The sequence below is a fragment of the Cetorhinus maximus genome, chromosome 17 (assembly GCF_964194155.1).
Source record: "Cetorhinus maximus chromosome 17, sCetMax3.hap1.1, whole genome shotgun sequence".
Classification (NCBI taxonomy): Eukaryota; Metazoa; Chordata; class Chondrichthyes; order Lamniformes; family Cetorhinidae; genus Cetorhinus; species Cetorhinus maximus.
This window is the reverse complement of record NC_135895.1, coordinates 28,082,343-28,095,483: the sequence shown is the minus strand read 5'-3', so window position 1 is coordinate 28,095,483 and position 13,141 is coordinate 28,082,343. Positions and strand designations below refer to the sequence as shown.

The window sequence follows — 13,141 nt, the reverse complement described above, 5'->3', positions numbered from 1 at the left end:
TATGACTCTGATCATTGTATGCAGTATATTAATCTTGACAATAATGAAACAAAAAGTAAAAAAATGCTGGTGAAGATCTGAAATAAAAACCAGTTGGGCCTGCCAAGAGTTTCCAGCCTTTTCTGTTAACTGTAAAGCTGTTGTGATTATTAAGGTTTTTCAACATGCGTTTTGAAATTATGGATGTGACATGCAAATATCTCTGGACTTAATTCTTGGTTAAAAAAACAAAATTTTCTCTCTCAGCTTTTGGAATCATTGTGTAAATTTTCAATGTAATAAAGAGGATTCAGAAACATACCAACATTTTTTTTATTCATTCATGGGATGTGGGCACTGCCAGCGAGGCCAGCATCTATTGACCATCTAGTAGTTTTGTGGTCAGCATAACTGACATTCACTATTCTAGAATGCATTTAATTTAATTTAAATCCCTCAGCTACTGGGGTGGGATGTCAACTCTACACACTAACTCCATAGCACAGTGACATTTTGAAATTACCATTCATTGTCTTTGTTAACATGATAAGTAAACTGCAGTTTAATCTGGAAGCATGAGTCTCGTTATTAGTAGCCTGCACACTAAAGAACATTAAAATGACTTCCATCTCACACTTACCCTGGCATCTGTTACTTTGAACTCTCGCAGGATATACTGTGGCATGCTGTATTCAGCCATTGGGTCTACCACAAAGTACTGATACCGGGCAGAGCGCTCTGCTGGCCAGTACTGGTGGCATTTTTCCTAGTGAGAATAAAACAACAGATAGGCGACAAAGAGCATAACACATATCATCTGTAAACAGGTGGCACTTCACACTTTTCGCTAGGCAGGCGCGCGCAAAAGTCGGAAGCGCACCCGCCGACAATGAAGCCCATTAACGGCGTAATTGTCTCCAATTTTTTCTCTGAGGGTTGTGAAACTTTGGAACTCTCTGCCTCAGAAGACGGTGGAGGCGGGGTCACTGAATATTTCTAATGCAGAGGTAGATAGATTCTTGTTAGGCAAGGGAATCAAAGATTATCAGGGGTGGTGGGAGTGTGGAACTTGAAATGCAAACAGACCAGCCATGATCTTATTGAGTGTCAGAGCAGGCTCGACAGGCCAAATGGCCTACTTCTGCTCCTATTTTGTATTTTTGTATCTTACAGTCCACAGCCCACAACTCTATTAGCGAAATGATGAATGCCTTGTTTCAAAGTGCATCACAGTTCATAAAGATTGACATGGATGCAGCCAGTTAAGCCCCAGGATTGTAGGCTTTGACTCTGGCAGGATTTCCTCGCATCCAGGGCGTAACTGATGGCAACCAGTGATCAAGGATCCATCAGAACAGCAGGTAAATTTGTGATTGGGAAAGGGTTCCACTCCTTCAATGTGCAGTTGGTATGCGACCACTGCAAGAGGATCCTGGAGGTGTGTGCAATATTTCCAGGGAACTGCCTTGATGCCTTTATCCTTCCCAAGTCTTAGGTCCCTCAGCTCTTTACATTTCTAGACAGCGTCAGTGGATGGTGCCTGGGTGATGAGGGGTACCTGCTGAAGGCCTGGTTGCTCACACGAGTACTTCACCACACCACAAAAGGTACATGAGAAGTTATGATCAGTGCCTTCTTACCACCAGTGCTACAACATGCATTTCCGGTGCCTTGACAGCTCTGTGGGCACCCTTCAATGCAGGTTGGCAAAGGTCTCCCAGATAGTGGTAGTGTGTTGCACCCTGCACTACTTGGTGCTTCAAAGAGGAGTGAAATTGGTGCCAAAGGAAGTTGGGGACCACTTCCCTGGAGGAGAAACCAGCGGAGCGTGACCATTCAGAACTGTTTGGGATGCTGTATGCTAAAGTCTTGATTGCCAGAGAAGCCTCCAACCCCCTCTTCTGGGCCTACTTCAGAAGAGGACAGTGCGTCCAGCTCTGAACCCATGCCATCCACTGCCATGCCAATGACATTGTAGCCACACACGGCATCCTCTTCCTGCAAACAATACTGACCTGCTGCAAAGAGCTATCTACCCATTATGTTCTCTGCATTGCACTGCCATCCAAGAGTCTCATGGCACACCCTTACTTTAACCTACACAAGTCCAATGTGGGTTGGGAAATAAATAACACCATGTCAAATATTGGGGACTTAGCATAAAAGTATTCCATTCGTCGGTAACATTGAAAGATTGAAGAAACACCAATTAATCCCTTTATGTCACTGAGACCATTTCAGCATTCTCCTTTCTACGTGGAAGTACCCCTGTGGCTGAGCAGAGCTAGAGGCAGCTTGCTTGTTTCCAGGCTCTAACACTTTAGACGTCTGTGACAGATGTCCTCTGGATTACAAAGCGCATGGGGGCCTCGTCAAAGGCTGCCCCATCTGCATCGGGGCAGGGGCATCCTCAATCAGTATAACTTGTAGAAAGAAGTGGTTACAGTTCGGCCATATATATTCTGTGCCAGATGGTCATCATTCCTCTAAATTTTCAAACTATGTTCTCTTCTTCCTTCCTTCACCAGCCCCCACTCCCCTCAAAACATCAATGTTGGTCAAATGAGTCAGATTGCCAATCCTGGGCCTTATACTTGTAATCACAGGATTGCAAATAGTCTAGCTTAGCTAATAACTAGCACATGGAGAGCAAACTACTTTCCTTGTAGGTAATTTTATGGTACAGTTGGGAGCACAATTGTTCAGTGTTACTTACTCGACCCATCTCCCGCAGTTTTGTGAGCATTACTACAATTGTCGAGTTGTGCTCCCACAGCATACGCCAGAAATCTTCTGTGGTCTCTGCCAAGGGTCCCTGTGTGGCAATATAAGCCTTTTGCTGCCTGTTTATTGAGGAAATACAGGTATCATTAAAACACACATTTTTCTAGCAGAGACTTGCACAATATCTGCAGTGAAATTAGTATCTTTATTGTAACAGTACTTCTTTAAACCCCTATGCCATGCCATTCCATCGTCCTCACTACATATCTCTCATTCCACATCCAAACCATCCCCATCATCCCACCCTTCTTCCTATGTCAACCCTCCCCATGTCATTTGCCCTGCATGCCATCCCCCCTCCCCACTCTTGCGGAGTGCTTCATGTTTGGTGAGGTTGTCTGCAAAAATTTGTTCTGCGCCGATGGGATGACAGTTGTTAGATATTTTAAAACTTTATTGTAGCATTGGATGCTGCGTGTACCCAGGCATGCCCACCCAATAAGCCCACCAACAGATGCACCCCTTAAATTGAACAATCAAAACAGACAAAAATTCTATTGTTACTATAGATAATTGACTGAGGAGTTTGCTCCTTTTTCCAACATGTTGTTCTGACCTTGCCCACAGGAGGGGGTAATGCGATAATCTAGTCGTTGCATTGTAAAAGAATCTAACCAAGATGCATAAAGCGATTCAAAGAAGAATTTCATGTGAAACTCTTCTTAATAGCTAAGATTTGCATACAATTATTTAAAAACTCAGCTATTTTCCTGAAGATCTGTATTCATTTATAAAATAAATTTAAAAAAGAATGAGTTGATATTGTTTCCACAAACCTCTCACAAAATTAACTTATTAACCCAAAAAATTAAAGAGCCAATCAGGATTGACCTGTAATAGTTCAAAATATCCATGTAAAGTGTTTCAGCTATCTGAATTATCAGTTCTGCCATTTTACACAAGTGACAAAGGGGAGAACTAGCAGACACGTGTTATAAACCTAAGTTTTTAAACTGTAGTACAGAGTGATTGCTAAGCGGTTTGCCAAGTTGTGACATTCATTTCTAGTTCAAAAAGATTTACACAATGGAAGTTAAAATATGCAATCAAAATAAAACAAAGCTTTTAAAAACGAAACAGCATTGGAAGACTGCAGAAAATAGAACAATCAAAACTGAATGCCCAAAAAGAGCTATCCAGTCTAATCCCACCTTCCAACTCTGGATCCCTAACACCGTACGTTACAGCACCTCAAGTATATATTTAGGGACAGGATTTTCTAGCCCCACCCGCTGCCAGAATGATCCGGTCCTGCGGAAAATAAATGGACTTTTGGCTGGGCCGCCACATCCCTCGTCGCTCCATGGAGGAGCCGGAAAATCCAGGCCTGAGTGATTTTAAATTCGTGGAGGGTTTCTGCCTCCTACACCCTTTTAGGCAGCGAGTTCCAGACCTTCACTGCACTCTGGGTGAAAAAATAATTCCTCAACTCCTCTCTAATCCTTCTGACAATTACTCTAAATCTATGCCCCCTAGTTAGAGTCATAGGGCGGAATCATCCCAGATTTGCACTAAGTGCGATAGTGGGAGGGATAAAAGGCATTTTATCCACTGGCCTCAATGGCGGGTTTTCACACTGTGTTGTCCCAATCCTGCCGCATTAACCATGCATTCTTGGGAAACATGCCGTTTCGCTGGTGGGCGGTCGGCCTCCAATTTGCCCGACATGCCATCACCTTGCCGCTTTCTCACACTGGACGCCATATTTAAAGTGCAGCTGCACGTACACCTCTGTGCTTCCAGCCCTGGACTGCTGCACAAAAGACACAGACCCGAAAAGCAAGACTACAGCCCCCCAGTTCAGTTACACATCCCTGGGTCGCCTTCTTGGCACTGTTGGTGCCCGCCGTGATGTCCTCTACCACCCCCCAATCTGGCTGCAGGAGGCGTATCAGTGTCATCACTCTGGCTTGGGAGGCGGTGGCAGAAGTGGTCAGTGCCAAAGCTACACAGAAGAGTGCAGAAAGAGGATGAAAGATCTCATCTGTACCGCCAGGGTAAGGCAACCATCTCATTTCTCACACACATACAAGTCCATCACACGTTCACTGGCATCTCAATCACTGCCAGCTCAAGGGACATCACCACTCACTCTCGCATACACACCCTCTCAGCTCCTCTGGAGACCTGACCCTCAAGGCCACTTGCATAGATTAACATGTGCACCCACACACACTCTGGGATACCCCACTTCCCCAGTAATGCCCTAGCCCTGCAGCCTCTACCCTTGTCTGAGGCCACTTCCCCCAACCCTTCCCCAATCAAGCAATAGCTCTGCCTGTGAGCCCAACTAAAAGTGATGTGGTGCTGCCTGCGAAGCCTGGCGCTGATGACCGTGAGTGCTGCCCAAAGCAAGGTAGGCAAACAAGCCTCAAAGTCCTGAGTGAAGTGCAGTTCGCCAGGTGTACATCGCTTATGTTCGGTTGTGAAACACATTGGCGTGATTGTGCCCGAATGATCCAGCGTGGGGGCTGATTCCAGTGAGCAGGGCTCATAATGATATGCAGAAGTATTAAAATTAAGTGCCCAACATCTGGTAGCAGGAAAGGCAGCCGCCATTGACGGGCAGAGCAGACGATTACAAACTGGTTTCAAAATGTCGTGAAACCGATGTTTGGCCTCCAGCCATATTGTCCGTTCACCATGACACTTGACGCCAACAGGCACGGAAAATTCCGCCCATAGATTCACTAATGGCACAAAAGGAAGCTATTTGGCCCATCGAATCTATGCTGGCTCTCTGCAGAGGAATACAGTCAATCCTGCTCCCCTGCTGATCCCCGTAGCCCTGCAAGTTTATGTACCTCCTTTCCAACAGAAACAGGATACTTCCTATCCACTCTATCTAGGATCCTAATAATTTTATACACCTCAATTAAATCTCCTGTCAGCCTCCTCCTTTCCAAAGAAAACAACCTCAGCCTATCCAATCTTCCTTCAGAACTAAAATTTTCTATTCCTAGCAACATCCTTGTCATCTGCTCCTGTAAACTCTCTAATGTGATCACATCCTTCCTATAATGTCATGGCCAGGTCACAGTCCTCTAGCAGTGGCTTAACTAGTGCTTTAGACAGGTCGAGCATAAACCTTGCTGCTCTTATACTCTAGGCCTCGGCCGGTAAAGGAAAATATCCCATATGCTTTCTTGACCACCTTATCTACTGTCCAGCCACCTTCAGGGATCTGTGGGCATGCACTCCAAGGTCCCTTTGTTCCTCTACACTTTTCAAAATCCTTTCATTTATTGTATTTTCTCTTACTTTGTTTGCCCTCCCTAAATGCATTACCTCACACTTCTAAGGGATGAAATCCAATTGACATTTTCCAGCTCAGCTGACCAGTCTATTGTTATCTTCCTGAAGTCTACAGCTTTCTTCTTCATCAACCATACAGCCAATTTTCATATCATCTGCAACCATTTTAATCATTTAAGACTAAATCATTGATATATACCACAAACATCAAGGGGTACAGTACCGAGCCCTGTGGAATCCCATTGGAAACAGCCTTCCAGTCATAAACACACCCCTCAACCATAACCCTTTGCTCCCTGCCACTGTGTCAATTTTGGATCCAACTCACCCACTTTCCCTTAGATCCCAGGAGCTTTTAATATTCTGATCAGTCAGTCTGCCATTTGATACCTTGTCAAAAGCCTTGCTAAAATTCATGTAGACTACATCAAATGTGTTACGCTCATCGACCCTCTTTGTTACCTTCCTCAAAAAATTCAATGAAGTTAGTATGACATGACCTTCCCTTAACAAACTCCCACTGACAATCCTTGATTACCCGTCCTTCTCTGCTCTGAATTTTTTCCCAATTATTTGCTCATCACTGAGATTAGGACGACTGGCTTGTAATTACTCAGACTATTCCTTCCTCTCTTTCTAAACAATAGTACAATATTATAAGTCTTCCAGTCTTTCCGCACCACACCAGTGAAGTAATGAAAGTGACGGACCACCTGGCATGACCTAGGCACCGGAAACGACAATGGCAAACCCAGCCCTGTCGAGCCTGCAAAGTCCTCCTTACTCACATCTGGGGGTTATTGCCAAAATTGGGAGAGCTGTCTCATAGACTAGTCAATCAACAGCCTGACATAGTCATATTCACGGAATCATATCTTATACATAATGTCCCAGACACCACCATCACCATCCCTGGGCATGTTCTGTCCCACCAGCAGGACAGACCCAGCAAAAGTGGCACAGTGATATAGACGGGAGGGAGTTGCCCTGGGTGTCCTCAAAATCGACTCCAGCTTCTCATGGCATCAGGTCAAACATGGGCAAAGAAACAAAGTTGTGTTTTTGGTCTCTAATCAGGCCTACTCCTTCCTTAGTTATCCTCTATTTATTTATGGATTTAGAATATGGATTTATAAAACATCTTTGGGTTTTCCTTGATTTTACGTGCCAATATTTTTTCATGCCCTCTATTTCCTTTCATGATTACCTTTTTAATTTCGGCCCTACACTTTCCATACTGCTCTCGGCTTCCTACAATATTGAGCTCTTCACATAAGCTTTTTTTTGCCTGATCTCACTCTATATGGTCTTTGACATCTGTGGGGAGGGTGTCTATATTTGAGAGTTCCACCCCTTTCTTTGTGGGAATATATTTGAGAACCCTCCAGAGCTCCTCATTAAATGTCTCCCACTACTTTAATACTGATTTACCTTCAAGCAGCTATTCCCAGATCACTTTTGCCATTTAAAAAAAAATTCGCTCATGGGAAGTGGGCATCGCTGGCTAGGCCAGTATTTATTGCCCATTCCTAATTGCCCTTGCTCAGAGGACATTTAAGAGTCAACCACATTGCTGTGGATCTGGAGTCACGTGTAGGCCAGAAGAAGTAAGAATGGCAGGTTTCCTTCCCTAAAGGGCATTAGTGAATTAGATGGGTTTTTACAACAATCGACAATGGTTTCATGGCCATTTTTTAGATTTTTAATTCCAGACTTTTATTGGATTCAAATTCCAACATCTGCCATGGTGGGATTTCAACCCAGGTTCCCAAAGCATTACCCTGGGTCTCTGGATTACCAGTCCAGTGCTACCACCTCCCCTCACATCAGTAAAATCGGCCTTTCCCCAATTAAAAACTTTTACTCCTGGTCTACCTTTATACGCTTCCAAAATGGTCTAAATGTTATTAAGGGCCATTTTACCAGACCGTGGATATTTTGCCTACAGTGGAATGACAGCCCACACCCCCCACCACCAGACCACAGTGAGGGGGAGGGGGGTGGGCGGGACCAGCTGAAAGGATGCAACCTCCCAGCTGCAACCCGGGAGGGAGGGGAGTGTTTTTCTTATTCAAAGGCGGGGGTGGGGTGGGGTGGGGTAGCGCAGACAGGAAAGGCAGCCATCATGGCCCCAGCAATTAGCTCAGAAGGGTTCCCCCTCCATCGATTTAACTTTTATGTTTCATTAAATTTTCTTTAGCCTACTGATGTAGCTGCAGGGCCCATGCCTCCTTCCTCAGCAGTGGCCACTGTTCCAGCTGAGGCTGTTGGTTTGGCTAGCAGCTCTAGGGGTCAGGCGGCTGCCCTGCACAAGACGGCAACCATGGCTGCATCTTATACATGATCTGCTGCCTGTATAATAAGGGGGAAGTCTGGCAGCCAGACATGTGTGTTGCTGACATGAATTTACAGCCGTTGTTATTTGGGAAAATTCTGCCTATGATCACCACCACTAAAATGTTCTTCCCCCTCATATCCCTTCCACCTGCCCAGATTCATTCCCTAAAACTGAGTCCAGAACTGCCCCTTCTCTTGTTGGGATAGCAACATACCGGTTAAAAGAGTTCCACTGAACAACATTTTAAGAATTCTGTACCCCCTATACTTTTTGCACTGAATTTATCTCAGTTAATCTTTGGGCAGTTGAAATCCCTTGTTATTACTGCCCTTTTGTTTCAGCACTTCTCAGTAGTTTGACTACATCTCTCTCTCTCTGACTGTTTGGAGATCTATAGTATACTCTCAGAATGTGACTGCCCCTTTTTTGTACCTCAGTTCAACTCATATGGCTTCATTTGATGCTCCTTCTAGCATGGCATCACAGCTATGATTGTTTCCTTAACCAATAATGCAAACCCCCCCTTTCTCATCTCGTCTGAAATCCTTGTAACCAAGAATGTTGAGTTGCCGTTTCTGCTCTTTATTATTTCAGTATTAGCTATGATATCATACTTTCAAGTATCTAACAATGCCCTCAGCTCATCTATCTTATTCACTAGAACCTTAACTCTGGCACCAGAGAGGCAACATAACATGTTGGAGTTATGTCTGCGGCTACAGAAATGCCTGTCCCCTCCAGTAAATATCAAGTCCCCTAACACTCCTGCTTTTTTTGTCCTTCCTCTTTCCCCTACAAAACTGAGCCACCCATGGTACAGTGAACTTAATTCTGGTTGTACTGCCCAGAGGAACCATTGCCTTCACCTATATTCAGAACTGAGATGCAATAGAGGGACCTTACCTGCACTATCTGCCTGGCCCTGCTCACCTGTCTGACACTCACCCATTCCCTCTCTGCTGGCACACCCTTAAGTTGCATGGTGACAACATCCAGAATTGTGCTGTCCATGTAGTTTTCAACTGCATAAATGCACTATAGTGATGGTCGCTGCTACTCCAGCTCTAAAACTTGGAGTTCAAGCTTCTCCACTTCTTGCACATGCGGTTGTCCAGGACACAAGAAGCATCCTGGAGTTCCGACATGGAACAGAAGTTACATTCCATGAGACTGAAGTGGATTTCCATCTCTCTATTTATTAGACTTACTGATTTGGTTATATTAGCTTTCAATGAATGGTCCACTGTAAGTGGTTATGATTGTTATTAGTAGCTGATTGAAGGCAAAATTGATTTATAGAGTGATCTAAAAGCACCTGGTCATCTAAGATACTAGGTACATCAAATTGTATTTTTGAGAATAAAGACAGGCCTCAGCAATCCCAAATATTAGAGCTTAGAAATGACAGCCAGTGAACAATCTTGAAGAGTGCCTCTGGTGTTGAATGCTAAATCAGTAATCAGAGTTGTCATTTAATTAACCAATACAGTAAAGCTCACAGCAGGTGGCTTTGCCTCGTAACAGTTTCACATTCAAAGACCGAGACAATGTTAGTTATGTTTTACAGAAAGAAACTATGTATTCTTATGTTTTTCTTCATTTGAGAATAGAACTGATGAGAGAAATGTGTTGAATTTATAAATGATTAATAAAAAAAGAGCATTTTCACTCAAGTGATCACATCTTGAACTTTGAGTTACAGTTACTTACAACAGGACCAAAGCAACAAGGCTACAAAAATGATGCGGTTTTATCCAGTTTTGTTTGGCCATTGCTCCTTTAAATGCTGTCATAGTACAAAAGCATTAGTGGAAAATAGGGAATTTTCTCTCAATGAATCTCTTGAAATGACCCAACGAAGATCAAAATCCTTGTAGATAAAAACCTGTGAACCTGTATCTACTGCTCAGTGACAAAGCATGTTGGTATACTAACACTATCAACTATTCTGTACTTTTTAATCAACAATGTTGCAATAAATTATAAATAAATCAGTCCAACTTAAATTGTAAAATTTATAATCTTGACATCTAGTGCTTGTGAAAAGCACCATTAAAATGCAAATCTTTCCCGCTCTTACCGTAGATAAGGGCACACCATGCTTTCATCCAAACATGCACTGTTGAATTCACTCAACAATTCTAACTTTATTTCTGATTACGACTGCAAACTTCAAAAGCGTAGTGGATCAATTAAAATTAAAGCAAGCTGTGCACAACCATACAAAGCACCGAATATAGACATGAGCAGTTTCTAGCAAACAAAGGGTCACATTTTTACTCAAAAGCAAGGAAGCCTTCAGTGCATCAAGCTTACAACTGGTCAAAATATATTTTAAATTCTTATCCTCCCAAAAACAAAAGAAAACAAAAGACTCCTAAATCTTAAAATAAACATACCTGATATGTCATTGGTTTGAAGACATTACAGAAGGTTCAAAATCATGCATTACTCCACCAGATGGAGCCAGTGCTTCACAAAAGGCACACCTGTCAGACCAATATCACCCTCAGCAGTAATTCTCTTTCCTGATTTTAGTGCATAATTAATCTGTTTCACATGGTAGGGGCTTCAAATAATCATAACCTGGCTTTAGGTAAGTTTCTGTAACATTCTAAATAATTAAAGTAGTTGTAACATGCCTGATTTTTGTAAAAGATATAACTCAGGCTCAGGTATCAAGGTTAAACAAGAAATTAAAATTCACATCAACTGATTAACTTTGCATTTGGGAGCTGAAATTGTACAACTTTAATAAATAATGCAAATAGGTGCAATCCAGGATTTACATAGCTTAGTTATTGCTGCAGTATTAGAATACAGATAAAAATGAAAATACATGCCAAGCAGTGCAGGCATCCAGTAAGGAACTTTCAGTTGTCAAGTTTTCTTTGTTGATCTTTGTGACATTAAATAGCCCTTGGATGAATGCTTCCTTTTATTTACTGTACTGTATATGTCTGTTGCCCTGAAAATATATAAACATCGCCTATATGGCAGAAACTAATGTCCTTTAGGGAAGGAAATCTGCTGTTCTCACCTGTCTGGCCTACATGTGACTCCAGACCCACAGCAATGTGGTTGATTCTTAAATGCCCTCTGAACAAGGGCAATCAGAGATGGGCAATAAATGCTGGCCTAGCCAGTGATGCCCACATCTCATGAACGGATTAAAAAAAATATTGATAGCACAGCCCTAGTTCAGTAGCTATGAAAGTACAGGTAATATAAGCATGACCTAGAATCATAGAATTCTTATAGCACAGGAGGCCACATTTGGCCTGTTGTGTTTCCGCTCACTCTCTGCAAGAGCAATTTACCTACTGTCACTTCCCTGCCTTTTCCTGTAGGATTGCAAATTTTTCCTCTTCACATAATGATCCAAATCCCTTTTGAAAGCCACGAATGAATTTGCCTCCACGAGCCTCTCAGGCAGTTCATTCCAGATCCTAATCACTCACCGCATAAAGAAGTTTTTCCTTATGGTGCCATTGTTTCTTTTGCCAATCACCTTAAATCAATGCCCTCAAGTTCTTGATCCTTTTACCAATGTGAACAATTTCTCCTCATCTACTCTGTCCTCACGATTTTGAATATATCGATCAAATCTCCTCTCAAAACAATCCCAGCTTCTCCAATCTATCTCTGTAACTGAAGTTCCTAATCCCTGGAATCATTCTTGTGCAGCCTCTCTAATGCCTTCACATCCTTCCTAAAATGTGCTGCCCAGAACTGGATGCAATACTCCAACGGAGGCGGAACCAGTGGGCGAGATTTTCTGGCCTCGCCAGCAGCGGGCATCGTCATGGGTGGATGGGAAAATCCCAGCCAGTGTTTTATACGGGTTTATCATAGCTTCCTTGCTTTTGTAGTCAATGCTCCTCTTTTAAAGCCTAGGATCCCGTCTGCTTTACTAACTGTGCTCTCAACCTGCCTTGTCACCTTCAATGATTTGTACACATACACCAGGCCCCTCTGCTCCTGTGCCCCTTTAGAGTTGTACTCTTTATTTTTTCTTCTCTCTCCCCATTCTTGCAACCAAAATAAATCACTTCACTGTATTAAATTTCTTTGCCACTAGTGCGTCCATTCCACCAACCTTTCTGTGTTCTTTTTACACAATCCTCCTCACAGTTCACAATACTTCAAGTTTCATGTGATCCATAAATTCTGAAATTGCACCCTGTATTCTAAAGTGTAGGTCATTTATGCATAAAGAAGAGAATAGTCCTAACACCAGCCTCTGGGATACCCCATTGTATACCTTCCTCCAGTCTGAAAAGCAACCATTGACCATGACTCTCTGTTTCCTGTCACTCAGTCAATTTCACATCCATGTTGCTACTGTCCTTTTTATTCCATGAGCAGTAACTTTGCCCATAAGTCTGTTGTGCAGCACTTTATCAAATGCCTTTTCAAAGTCCATGCACCAACATCAATTACATCACCCTCATCCACCTTCTCTGTTACCTCATAAGAAAACTCAAGCAAGTTAGTTAAGCAAGATTTGCTCTTAACAAACCAGCGTAGGCTTTCCTTAATTAATCCGCATTTGCCCCAGTAACTATTAATTTTGTCCTGTATTATCATTTCTAAAAGCTTCCCCGTCACTGAGGTTAAACTGACTGATCTGTAATTGTTGTGCTTATCCTTGCACCCTTTTTTGAACAAAGGTGTCACAATTGCAATTCTCCAACCCTTTGGTTCTACTCCGTACCAAAGGAGGATTGGAAGATTGTACCTCTGCAATTTCCACCTTGCTTTCCTCGGTATCCTTGGATGCAT

At 42.9% G+C, this 13,141-nt stretch overlaps 1 protein-coding gene across 9 annotated transcripts in view; it reads right to left on the bottom strand.

Moving 5' to 3' along the window:
* LOC144692265 (receptor-type tyrosine-protein phosphatase F-like) overlaps positions 1–13,141 on the bottom strand; it is a 496,732-nt gene that overhangs the window by 19,889 nt on the left and 463,702 nt on the right. For all 9 annotated transcript variants that reach the window (XM_078560868.1, XM_078560866.1, XM_078560873.1 and 6 more), the window contains 2 exons: positions 2,696–2,822; positions 620–745 (listed from right to left, as the gene is read on the bottom strand). In XM_078560868.1, coding sequence (XP_078416994.1) covers positions 620–745; positions 2,696–2,822 — 253 coding nt within the window. The remainder of the gene's footprint in view (positions 1–619; positions 746–2,695; positions 2,823–13,141) is intronic.